This window comes from Protopterus annectens, chromosome 3.part1 (assembly GCF_019279795.1).
Source record: "Protopterus annectens isolate FY-2018-M chromosome 3.part1, PAN1.0, whole genome shotgun sequence".
NCBI classification, from domain to species: Eukaryota; Metazoa; Chordata; order Ceratodontiformes; family Protopteridae; genus Protopterus; species Protopterus annectens.
Window position 1 is genome coordinate 1643513281 of NC_056732.1, and position 13561 is coordinate 1643526841.

At 40.8% G+C, this 13561-nt stretch overlaps 1 protein-coding gene across 4 annotated transcripts in view; it reads left to right on the top strand.

The window, feature by feature from the left end:
- The window catches only part of AKAP9 (A-kinase anchoring protein 9), a 3155794-nt gene that overhangs the window by 999043 nt on the left and 2143190 nt on the right, over positions 1-13561 (top strand). For all 4 annotated transcript variants that reach the window (XM_044067665.1, XM_044067666.1, XM_044067667.1 and 1 more), the window contains one exon: positions 1518-1629. In XM_044067665.1, coding sequence (XP_043923600.1) covers positions 1518-1629 — 112 coding nt within the window. The remainder of the gene's footprint in view (positions 1-1517; positions 1630-13561) is intronic.

The window sequence follows — 13561 nt, forward strand, 5'->3', positions numbered from 1 at the left end:
TTGTTTAATATTAAACCAGCCTATTCATGGCAAACAATATAAATAATAAACAATAAATAGACTGCAAAAGTGCATCTTAGAACAGCAAGTAACCACCCCACACACTGCCACTTATTAGATCAAACTAAATCCTAGTTAACGAAAGTACTGCCTATCTATTTACAGCCCACATTCCAAGATCGGGTATTAAGAAAAGCATAAAATAATACACACACACACGCACACACACACACACACACACACACACACACACACACACACACACACAAAGACTTTTAACGAAAATCGCTTTCGGCTGACTAATGCATTAAAGCCTTCATCAGGCTGTAACAAGAACTAAAATCAAGAAAAAACACATAGCTATCTAATCATAAACATAATCAAACTAAAACATTATAAATATAAAAATACATCTGTCTAATATCTTGTAAGTAGCCATCCATGTGTATTATTGTGCATAAAAGACTAAATTGTTAACAGCTCAGAAAAAAATGTCAGTGCTTTGCAGAAAAAAATTGTCATGACAGTTTTAATATTTACAGCCCCAAAAAGCATGTTTATACAATGAAAAGTGGTAGAAAAACCACACAAAATTACAGAAAACAGTGGATGACGTAAACTAGTAATGTATAAAAGTGTGCAGGTATATGCATGAGTTTCCACCAGTATGGTAAATGGTGGGGGAATTATACCAATACTACATGGTAATAGGGGCATGAAAATGTGTGTTTTGAATTTGAAGGCACTGACAGGTGACAATGTTAACAGCTGCAGCTCTATGCCATGTGCATTAAACAGACATGTAATGTAAATTAATTTGTGTACTGTCAGTTGTGGAGGGTGACCAATAGTAATGTTTAAAAGCACATTAATGCAAATCTCATAGCATTTGCTTTGCCTGAAAGGACTGCATTTTGTTTGATAGAGAAAGTCCTCATTTGGGTAGGTTACGTAAATGTTACTGTCAGCTTTGTGTGTGTGTGTGTGTGTGTGTGTGTGTGTGTGTGTGTGTGTGTGTGTGTGTGTGTATATATACTTCTGAATTTGCAGTAGTGTGTAATGGTGTAGATTTCGGTCTGTATGGTGGCATCAGAGTGATTCAGTCTTTCCTAACTCATGTTTGCTGGTAGACATGTTGTTCTCAAATAATAACTTATGTTCTACCCGGAAGAAGCACTTTTCAGCGGGATCGCCAGAGTGATGGAGAGTTTTCACTTCTATCACATAAGTCATTTTAGGATAAAAAGTAGGTGCTTAACTTTCACTCTTCCACCCCTTTTGCCGCCAAACTTTCTGGAATGAAGAGTGGTTTTATTTTTAGTGAAAGAAGTGATAAATGTATATAAGTTGACACTCCATGTTTCTCTTAATCATAGCCCTCTTTCAGTATACCATTTGTACTGTCACATTAAATGCAAAGAATATTTGACAATGTTATTTGTTACTGTCTATAATTTTGATTACCATTTTCAAATACTATACTTATTTCTGTCATGAACATTTAAAATATTTTCCAGATAAACAAGCTTCAGACAGCCTACACTGAACTTCAGACCAGCACAGAGGCAGAGATTACTAACCTACATATGCAGCTAGACAGCTTACGCAACTGTCCTCAAGAAGTTCTTGGTAAAGAATTGATGTGCATAAAATGTTTCTTATGTATCATTATTTAAATAGCAGTAAAAAAGCATAGATCAGTTGTTTTGTAGAACATAATATACCCCTGGGATTGATCCGTGTTGACCATTTTGTAGAGCCCCGACTGACATTGGTGACCCAGATTTGAACAGAGGATTGGATTCAAGAGGAGCTGGATGGGGGGAGGGGAGATGAGAACATGGTAAAATAACCACTGACCTGCTGTGTTGTGGGGACTGTATTGTGAGTGGGAAGTATTGGGAACTACATGTGGCACTATCATGCTGTAGTGTAGAGATGGCTGGGAAGAACACTGTCCATAATTTATGTCTGCCTTGAACTGGGTCGTAGTCAGGAGTTACACGAATGTGCACTGTAACAGGTCTTTGATTTAACAGGTAGCAAACATATTACAGCTACCGTATTGCTTATAGTATCCATTTTTATTCAGACAGAAAAATCTGGGATACAGAGCTGTCTTGTTTTCATTGGAATAAGCTGTATGTCACTAAACGTTTGCACATAGGAGCATGCACTTCTATAATTTCTTTACATCTGTCAGTAAGCTGCAGCTTGGTAATCATTACCATTTAATTACAAATTAATTCTTAAAAGTATAAAGTCTTTATAGTTATTCCGTAATATTAGTATACATGCAATTAAAATACAGAAAAATGAATAATATGACTACAAGTTAATAGTAATAGAATCTAAGCAGTACCGTGAAGACCATATCATATGCATCAGAATGGATTCTGTATTAACAGACATAATCTTCCCCCTTTAATGTCAGTTTGTTTTCTATTCAGACCACAACCCTTGACAGTTAGCTTTGTGGGACAGAGTGAAAATGTCCTGACTGTACTTAGAATACTCAGGATGCTTTTTTACCCCAGCATCACTGACTCGTACAATGGAGTGCGCTCTAATGTAGAGTCAGTCACAAAGGGCAGGAGGGATTATGTAGGTTAAACTACCCAAGGCAGAGGGAAACATCCCATTCCACTGAATGTCTAATGTTTACTGGGAGCATGCTAGCAGGCAGCAAAATAGGCCAAGGGCAAGTGGCGACTAAGCAGCATACATATTGTAGCCAGGGATATATATATATATATATATATATATATATATATATATATATATATATATATATATATATATATAATGTGTGTGTGTGTGTGTGTGTATATATATATATATATATATATATATATATATATATGTGCATATATATATGTATATGGTTCCCTATCAGAAGCCTGAAACACTATAAGCGTGAAAATCAAAATCCTGAAACCAAAAGCCTGAAAATTCAAAATCCCGAAATCCTGAAACTCAAAATCCTGAAAACACAAAATGGACATACTGACGTCATTGTGGCTTTGCTATTGTTAGTCCTGTGGTGTTAGGTTATGCGTTGGGTTCAGGTCAGTATGCGGTTGGTTTTATGTAAGGGTTAGGGGCGGTTTAAGTGAGTTAGGGTTAGGGCGCAGGTTAAGCATGTATGCAATAGTGACAAATATTGGGATTAGGGGCGGTTTAAGTGAGTTAGGGTTAGGGCGCGGGTCAGGTGAGTGTGCGATAGTGACGGACCTTAGGGTCAGGGTCAGTTGGTAGATATTAGTGTCTTTATAGTGACATATTAGCATTATTTGTGTTTTCAGGATTTTGGGTTTTCGGGATTTTGAATTTTCAGGCTTTTGGTTTCAGGATTTTGATTTTCAAGCTTATAGTGTTTCAGGCTTCTGATAGGGAACCATATATATATATATATATATATATATATGTATATATATATATATATATATATATATATATATATATATATATGTATGTATACGCATACATATATGTGTATGTATACACACACACACACACGTATATATATATATATATATATATATATATATATATGTGTGTGTGTGTGTGTGTGTGTGTGTGTGTGTGTGTGTGTGTGTGCATGCTTAGTGGTATTGGTGACCTAAAATGAACCACAAACAGAAACAGACACACGGGTCCACCTGAAATAATTTCAGTGCAGGACCAAAAATAATCCAACTAAACTTAAACTGTCAGGGCCACAGTGAAAATGATCCAAGATTATGATACATCCTTTAATTACAATGGACCACAGTTATACCAGTTTTGATACAGCAGTAATCTTCAGTAACGTTACTGAAGAAGATAGTGTTGCATCAAATCCGATATAACTGATCCATTGCAATTAAAGGATGTATCATAATCTTGAAGTATTTTCATTGTGATGCTGACAGTTTTCTTTTAGTTGGGTTATTGGAGACACACTCATGTAGGATCCAGTTGGAAATATGTATTAGAGTAAGAAGTGGAAAATACCCAGATGGCCCCTCTCCTCATGTATAGGTTACAAGGGGAGGAGGAGATGATAGTTGACAGGTAGTGAGGAGTCTCTTTATTAGGCATAGATTTGTGTATGCTCTTCATTGAAGTGTCCACTTCTGTTATTGACAGCCGTTGCATTTTAGACCTGAGGTAACTTGTACTTCTAGCTTTAATTTGTTAGTTTGTTTCCTCAATATGAAATACATCAGATGGTAACAGCATTATATGACTGTGGCAATATGACATATTTACAGTGTTGTAGTTGTAGTATTAATAGCAATACTTTGTTCAAGCTGTATTTGTTGAAGTGCATGTGTGTATCTGCTTAAGCTGAAGGTGCCACATTGTGTCAGTTTTTAACATTCACCTTATGTCTGTTATTTAGCATGTCAGCAGGACTCCATTTTAAAGATGTAATCACTGGTGCTTTACATAATGTTTTATGTAGAAGTTTAGCAGTATATTTAATGAAGAGATAGGCAAAATTTGTCAAACTACATGCAAAGTTTCAGATAATAACAATGAGAGATGAGACATAATTTAAATGAACAATGCAACTAATTGGAAGAAGACAGCAGAATGGAAAGGACAAGAGTTGTATCCAAGACAATTGATGATAGTGAGTGAAACTTCATGGTAAATATGGTTGTGATAAAAGACAAAGATGGGAGGAATCAAACCGAAGCAGGAGATGTTAAGAAGAGATGGCAGGACATGCTGAGTAATGAATTTCTCTCTCCACATTGTTTCACTGATCAGTCCCTTGTTCTGATATTTGTGGGATTGTTTGATTTGTGAAGGTACAAGATATGCTAGGCCAATGTGTCTGTGATTGCTTGGAATCCTTCCATGAAGTGCCTATAAGACAAAGAAAAGATTAGCAGTGCTTCTATTATTTTCCTGGCACCATAAGAATATTAAGCCTGTGCTCCTGTTTGTTAGGACCTTCTCTTTCCTTGATATGTCTTGTGAGGTACTTCCCAAAAGGAGCATGGTACTCTGTAATTCTCCTTAGAAGTAAATAATTCTTTACTCTGTAAATCAGTGCTGAATATAATGGGACAATAGCCTTTTTAGATCAGAATGATATTGCTTTTGTCATCACCTGTACCAAGTAGAAGGATTTCCTGATAGCTGTTGCTACATGGAGATGAAAGGAATAATCAACCTGGGTTTGTACAGGACTGTGATGCCTGCGCACTGGCCCAGTAATCAAGGATCCTCCATGCTCACCACTAGCACCAGTGATGGGCTTGCACATTGGGAGGGATAACAAGTACACACACAGTAAATTACAATTTCCCTTAAGAGCACACAGAGATCACAGTCAGTCTGGGGCTGGTTTCTCCCTTTCTCTCCAGATCCCCAATAAGACTCCCCACTAGCACAGGCATAGAGTACAGATCTCAGCCTTGTGGTCAAGCTAAAACCTCCAGCACCCTCTCTGTCCAATCAGTGCTTCGTGTCCCTGCCCAAGTAGCTGACACACACACACACACACACACACACACACACACACACACACACACACACACACACACTTTAAGATATGAGTTATATACAAACACACAGACATTCCTGGGAAAAGCTGGCACAGGTTCTCCAGCTATGCCCCGTCCTGCCAGTCTATAAGGTAGTACCAGCTGCCACCAACCACTAATATCAGCTTCTAATAAGGCCCTTACCAAAGGGTGCCTAATTTTACTGTGCAATATTTTTATCCAGTTAGTAAGTGTGATGAACAGCAAGGCTTGTTGGAGTGGCTTTGTACAGTATCACTATATACATGCAATGGACTGTAGAGCTTAAATTATCTCTACACAAAACAGCCACAGTTGAAAGGTTTAAAATATTTAATAATAAATAATAAAAACACAAGACATCATCATCATCTTTTGGCTATTTCCATTAGGGATCGCCACAGCGGATCATCTGTTTCCATTTCTTCCTATCCTCTGCATCTTGCTCTGTCACACCAACCACCTGCATGTCCTCTCTCACCACATCCATAAACCTTATCATAGGCCTTCCTCTTTTCCTGTTACCTGGTAGCTTCATCCTTAGCATCTTTTTCCCAATGTACTCAGCACATGTCCAAACCAATGTTATCTTGCCTCTCTGGCTTTGTCTCCAAACCTTCCAACCTCGGCTGACCCTCTAATATATTTATTCCTAATCCTGTCTACCCTCATCACACCCATTGCAAATCTTAACATTTTTAACTCTGCCACATCCAGCTCAAACTCCTGCCTTTTTGTCATTGCCACTGCCTCCAACCCATATAACATAGCTGGTCTCACTACCCTCTTGTAGTCCTTCCCTTTCACTCTTACAGGTACTCGTCTGTCACAAATCACTCCTGACACTCGTCTCCACCCACTCTATCCTGCCTGTACTCTCTTCTTCACCTCTCTTCCACACTCACCATTACTCTGAACTGTTGATCCCAAGTATTTAAACTCATCCACCTTCGCCACCTCTACTCCCTGCATCCTCACCATTCGTCTATCCTCCCTCTCATTCACACACATATATTCTGTCTTAGTCCTGCTGACCTTCATTCCTCTTCTCTCTAGAGCATATCTCCACCTCTCCAGGGTCTCCTTCACCTGTTCCCTACTCTCACTACAGATCACAATGTCATCTGCAAACATCATAGTCCATTGGGACTCCTGTCTGATCTCATCTGTCAACCTTTCCATCACCATTGCAAATAAGAAAGGGCTCAGAGCTGATCCTTGATGTAACCCCACCTCCACCTTAAACGTATCCATCACTCCCACCGCAGACCTCACCACTGTCAAACTACTCTCATACATATCCTGTACCACTCTTACATACTTCTGACACTCCTGACTTCCTCATACAATACCACAACTCCTCTCGGCACCCTGTCATATGCTTTCTCCAAGACTACAAAAACACAATGCAACTCCTTCTGACCTTCTCTGTACTTCTCCATCAACACTCTCAGAGCAAACATCGCATCTGTAGTGCTCTTTCCCAACATGAAACCACACAGCTGATCACTAATCATCACATCCCTTCTTAACCTAGCTTTCACTACTCTTTCCCATAACTTCATGCTGTGGCTGATCAATTTAATCCCTCTGTAGTTACTACAGCTCTGCACATCACCCTTATTCTTAAAAATCGGTATCAAAACACTTATTCTCTATTCCTCAGGCATCCTCTTCACTTTCCAAGATTTCATTAAACAATCTAGTTAAAAACTCCACTGCCATTTCACCTAAACACCTCCATGCTTCCACAGGTATGTCATCTTGGCCAACAGCCTTTCCATTCTTCATCCTCTTCATAGCTATCCTTACTTCCTCCTTGCTAATCCATTGTACTTCATGATTCACTATCCCCACATCATCCAACATTCTCTGCCTCTCATTCTCTTCATTCATCAACCCCTCAGAGTATTCTTTCCATCTCCTCAACACACTCTCCTCGCTTGTGAGTATGTTTCCCTCATTATCTTTTATCACCTTTACCTGCTGCACATTTTTCCTAGCTCAGTCCCGCTGTCTAGCCAATCGGTACAGGTCCTTTTCTCCCGCCTTAGTGTCCAACCTTTCATACAACTCTTCATATATCTTATCCTTAGCCTTCACCACCTCTCTCTTTGCCATGCACCTCATCTCCTTATACTCCTGTCTACTTTCATCTCTCTGACAATCCCACTTCTTCTTTGCCAACCTCTTTCTCTGTATACTCTCCTGTACTTCCTCATTCCACCACTGTCTCCTTGTCACCCTTCCTCTGTCCAGATGTCATACCAAACACCTTTCTAGCTGTCTCCCATACTAGCTGTGCTGTAGTTACCCAGCTATTTGGTAACTCTTCACTGCCACCCAGTGCCTGCCTTAACTCATCCCTGAACTCCACCTCACAGTTGCCATTTTTCAATTTCCACCATTTGATCCTTGGTGCTGCCCTCACACTCCTCCTCCTCCTCTTGATCACCAACATCATCCTACAAACCACCATCCTATGCTGCCTAACTACACTTTCCCTGGTCACCCCTTTACAGTCTCCAGTCCCCTTCAAACTGGCTCTCCTACGTAAGATATAATACACCTGTGTGCATCTTCCTCCACTCTTGTATGTCACCCTACGCTCCCCTCTCTTGTTAAACTACGTATTCACCACAGCCATGTTCATCCTTTTCGCAAAATCCACTACCATCTGACCTTTTGCATTCCTTTGTTTAAGACCATACCTACCCATCACTTCCTCATCCCCTCTGTACCCTTCACCAACATGCCCTTTGAAATCTGCTCCATTCACCACTCTCTCACCCTTGGGTACAGTCATCACCACTTCATCCAATTCACTCCAAAATTTTTCTTTCTCATCCATCGCACACCCAAGTTGTGGAGCATATGCACTAACAACATTCATCATTACCATCAATTTCCAGCTTCATAAACATCACTCTATCCGACACTCTTTTCACCTCAAAAACACTCTTAGCATAAACACACAAGACAAATCTCCTCAATTCCACACAGTGCTAGTCAAGAGTTCAGAGATCACAGGAAAATGCTTAAAATAATACTGTAGAATAGTCTGACATAAATATAGATAACAGCTAGACTAAACTTACTATTTTCTATGTATTTCTAAGAGAGTCACTAAAGTCTAGGATCCTACTTACAAAGAGAGCAAGTACTGGTGAGTGGATGTTCTTCAAACAAAATCCAAAATCCTTTCTTTCTCTCTCAGATCTCTTAAATTGATAGTACATCACTGCTGACCCATTTTAGATTATGTCATTCTTCTCTGGTTCCCACGCTAACAGAAACTCAGAGTTTAACATATCTTTGATCTTGCAGCTGCCAAGAACCCACAGCAATAAAAGAAATTATACATGCAAAATCTAGCAATTAATTCTGGTGTCAAAACAATAGAAGGACTTCCTTAGTCCAGACATTCTGTCTCAGAGCTTTGAGATCAAATAATCATAAAATGCTTTATCAGCTTTCTTCCAACATAGGGCACTGTGGTTACATTTTTGAAGTTCAACATTTAACACAGTTTTCTTTACATTTGTGAAACAGCCTGTGGATTGTATTAATATTTACAATGACATCAAATTATCTACAAAATTCTATCTAGCTGGGCTGGCAGCCTTTCAGATTTTCACATCCCCCCCCTCTGAGAACTCAAGCTAGTTTTTCAAGCGTCCCTTGAGAAACGTTGCTTGAGAGGGTTGGGTCTATCTGAGTATACCTTACCCTATTCCCTGTCTTGAGACCCCCATCTGCATTGGCATTGCTAATCTCACTGCGGTGCTGTGCTGACATATATGCTTGCAACCCTAGGCTCCATCCTAGCAACTTGGCATTTTGCCGGCTGGTTCGGGGTAACCATGTTAGGAGATTGTGATCTGTAACTACTGTGAATTTTCTTCCATGCAGATAAGGTTGAGGTTTCTGCAGTGCCCACATTATGGCTAGACATTCCTTTTCTACAGCTCCATAGCATTCCTTCCTGGGTTGGAGCCTATGACTGAGATAAACCACTGGGTGCTCTTCGCCGTCTGAAGAAATCTGGATAAATACAGCCCCCACCCCATGGTTTAAAGCATCCATTTGCACAACAAATTATTTGCTGTAATCTAGACTGGCTAACACAGAGGGTCCTCCCAAAGCTTTTTTAAGCTTCTGGTATGCCTGCTCACATCCTGGGGTCCACACCACCTTGTCTGGCCTTTTTTCCTTCTCAGGTCTGTGAGGGGAGCAGCTATGTTACTATAATTGGGGACAAACTTTCTGTTGTACCCTGCTGTCCTTAAGAATGCCCTCACCTGCTTTTTTGGTAACAGGTGCAGGCCATGCCTGAATGGCTTCCATTTTGTCAGGTTCTGGCCTGATCTTATTACTCCCCACTCTTTTGAGGTAGGAGACCTCTGCCATACCCACCTGACTTTTGCTGGGCTTAATGGTCTACCTTGCCCTCTGTATTCTGCCCAGCACCTCCCTGACACACCGAAAGTGCTCTTGCCAGGAATGGCTGTAGATGGCCATATCATCTAGGTAAGCAAGGGCAAACTCTCCTGCTAGGATATGATCTACCAGCCTCTGGAAAGTTGTTGGGGCATTTTTTATCATAAAGGGCATCTTTGTGAACTCATACAAGCCAAAAGGAGTCACAAAGGCTCACCTCTCTGTAGCATTGGGAGTCAAGTGCACCTGCCAGTAACCCTTGGTAAGATCAGTGGTGGTAAGATACTTATCCCCACGCAGCTGGTCTAGGGCCTTACCTGTCCTAGGCATGGGGTACGCATCTGACTCTGTGTGACTATTTAATTTCCTGTAGTCCACACAAAACCTGGTGCTGGCATCCTTCGTTGGCACCAGCACCACTGGGGAGACCCAGGGACTATTGGACTCTTGAATTACCCCTAGTTCCAACATTTCCTGGATCTCCTCCCTCAGAGTCTGACTCTCTCTGGCACCCTATAAGGGGGCCTGCCTAATAGGCCTTTGGGGTCCTGTATCCACCTGGTGCTGCACCAGGTGGGTGTACCCTGGTTTTCCAGTGAACATGTCCCCAAACTCCTGTAACACTGCTCGGATTTCTCAAACCTGGGTAGGAGATAGCTGCTGGGACATTGCTACCCCTTCCTCTGAGGCGTCAGTCTGAGCCTCTCTGAGGAGATCAGTCACCAGATCTCCCTCAGATTCCTCCTGCTGTCCACTGCAAATACTCAGCACAAGGGCCTCCCTATCATGGTAAGGTTTCATCATGTTAACATGGTACAGTTTATGCCCCTGCCTCCTGCCTAGCAGTTCTACCATGTAGTTAACATCACTAAGCTTTGTTACCACCTTGTAGGGTCCCTCCCAGGCTGCTTGCAGCTTATTTGTCTGACAGGAATGAGAAACATTGCCTGCTGCCCTACAGCATACTCTCTAGCGCTAGCATTCCTGTCATACCAGACCTTTTTTCTGCTGTTGGTCTTCTGATAGGTTCTCCTGGGCCAAGCCCATGAGTTCCCTGAGCCTTGTCCTGAGGTTTAAGACATATGCCACAACAGACTCCTTGTGAGATTCACATTTACCATCCCACTCATCTCAAATTAAATCTGGAGGTCCCCTCACCCTATGCCCATACAGCAACTTAAAGGGTGAAAAACCCGTGTGTTCTTGGGGACCCTCTCTGTAAGCAAACTACAGATGGGGCAGATATTTGTCCCACTCCCTCTTAAACTGGTCTGCAAATGCCCGTAGCATGGACTTGTTTGTAGAGTTTAACCTCTCAACAAGACCATTAGTCTGGGGATGGTAGGGGGTGGTCTTCATGTGCTTCACCCCACAGTACTTCCATAGACAAGCCAGCAGGTCTGACATGAAATTGGCACATTTGTCAATCAGTATTTCTTTTGGGAAACCTACCCTGCTGAAAATCTTTAACAAAGCATTTAGCACCTTTTTCCCTTTAATGGAGGACAAAGCCACTGCCTCAGGGTATCTTGTAGCATAATCTACTACCACTAGGATATACTTTTTCCCTTGGAACTTGGGGTACTCAGAGGCCCCACAATATCCATAGCTAACCTCTGAAATGGCTCCTCAATCACAGGCAAGGACATTAAATGAGCTTGCACCTTGTCCCCTGCCTTGCCTATGTTTTGGCACTGCTCACAGGTCCTGCAGTCATAGGTGCCAGAAGCTGTTAAAGACTGAGACGGGGGCGGAGGGTGACAGGGGCACTTAGTGAACTTAAAAGGGTAATTTTTTATAACTATTTGCTACCACAACATAGTTTCATTTAGAGGACATTTTAAGTTTGGCCAATTCCCTTTTGGTGCTTGAATTAACCTTTTCTGATTGGTCTTAGCTATCAACATGGCTGATAATTCTATATTAGCCCTAGTGAGAACAACTGTGATCATACCATAGATAATTTGAGGGGGCCATGTAAGGGATGCAGCATTTAGGACCTGCCTCTATCCATTAGTTACATTAATGAAAATCCTGGAGTATATTTTCTGTTACCCATCCTTAGAGCCAAGTTGCATTTGAATATGGATGGATGAGCTTTGCTTTATTTTTATGTTTTTATGTCTGTTCCGGAACAGTGGTAGCCTCTGTGATATATATCCATCTCTCCACAACATTCAGTTTAGATACCTGGACTGAGTATTTCTGATGCCATTTGTCTTGCTGATGTTCAGTAGGTCCATCTGTATTATGTCGGAGGGTGCTTTGTATGCCAGACAATGTCACCTCTAAGCATTCTGTAGGATACTGAGTATAGTAATAAATCTTTGAGATGGTCCATGCAAGACCTGCTATTTAGGGCTTGTATCCTTTTAGTAAGGTATCTCTGAAGGTATTCCAATTGTTGCATGGGGCTGGACAGATACATGCCAAAGTGGGTATTATACAAAATGATTGACATAATGAGAGCTTTGTAAAGGGGGACAACAGCATCTCTAGATCTAGTCACAATTAATTTGTTTATAAGCTGTGCAATATAGAAAGAATTTCTTAGGACTCTGGGCACATGTTGGTCAAAAGTTAGGTCACTGTACACACAAGTTCCCAAATGCCAAACAATTGGATCAGTTCTCAGAGGGCATTGTCATGATTTTGACACCAGTTATTATTTGGGATAAACCTTCCTGCATGATGGTTAAGTCATTTGGGGATTCAATAACTTCTCCTAGCTTGCAGTCATCTCAAACTTAGCTGGCCAAAGCTCTTTGGTATTTCCTTTTACTTTTGCGATGTATATGCCAAACAGAAAAAGTCTCAGCACTGAACTCTGGGGGACTCCATTGGTGACTGGTCTCTTCCTCTGTTTTGATCTCCTGCATCCTGTGAGCCAAGTTGGCAATGCAGCTGGTGATGTAAGTGTTTGCTTCTACATTATTCATCTTTTGTACTACACATGAGTAGGGAATTGTGTCTCAAGGCTTGGCCAGGTCGAGGTAATGTGGTGCGAACTGTTTTACCTTCATCCATTGCTTTGGTAACAAGAGTAAAGCTTAAAATTTGCCCATGATTTTTAGCCTTTCCCACTTTCCTCTGGGCTGTTTTCAAACACACATTTTTAGGGCCATGTATACATGTATGCATTCCTTGATTCACCTTCCCGATTGTATTAAATTCTATTCCTTGTATAATACAGCACACTTGTTAGACTTAAGTTAGAGCACATTTTAAATTTATTGTTTAAACATTTTTCCAGTAGGCAGTGAAACAAAAATGCATTAACCAATAATGACAAAACTGGCCTTTTCAGAACATTTCCATCATAAAGGTCTACTTCCACACATAACTGCATTTTGAATGTATTGTTTGAACATTTTTCCAGGAGGCAGTGATGCAAAATGCATGCACCAATAATGACAAAACTGCACTATTCAGAACATTTCCATGACTGCAGTCTACTTCTACACACAATATATAAATACAGAATCACAGTATTGTAAGCCATAGGCATGTTGCACAGCTTCTTGAACTTATTTTCATTTGGGGGAGGGGGGCGAAACGCCAAAAACAACAGACACATTTTAAACATTGCTTGTATAATT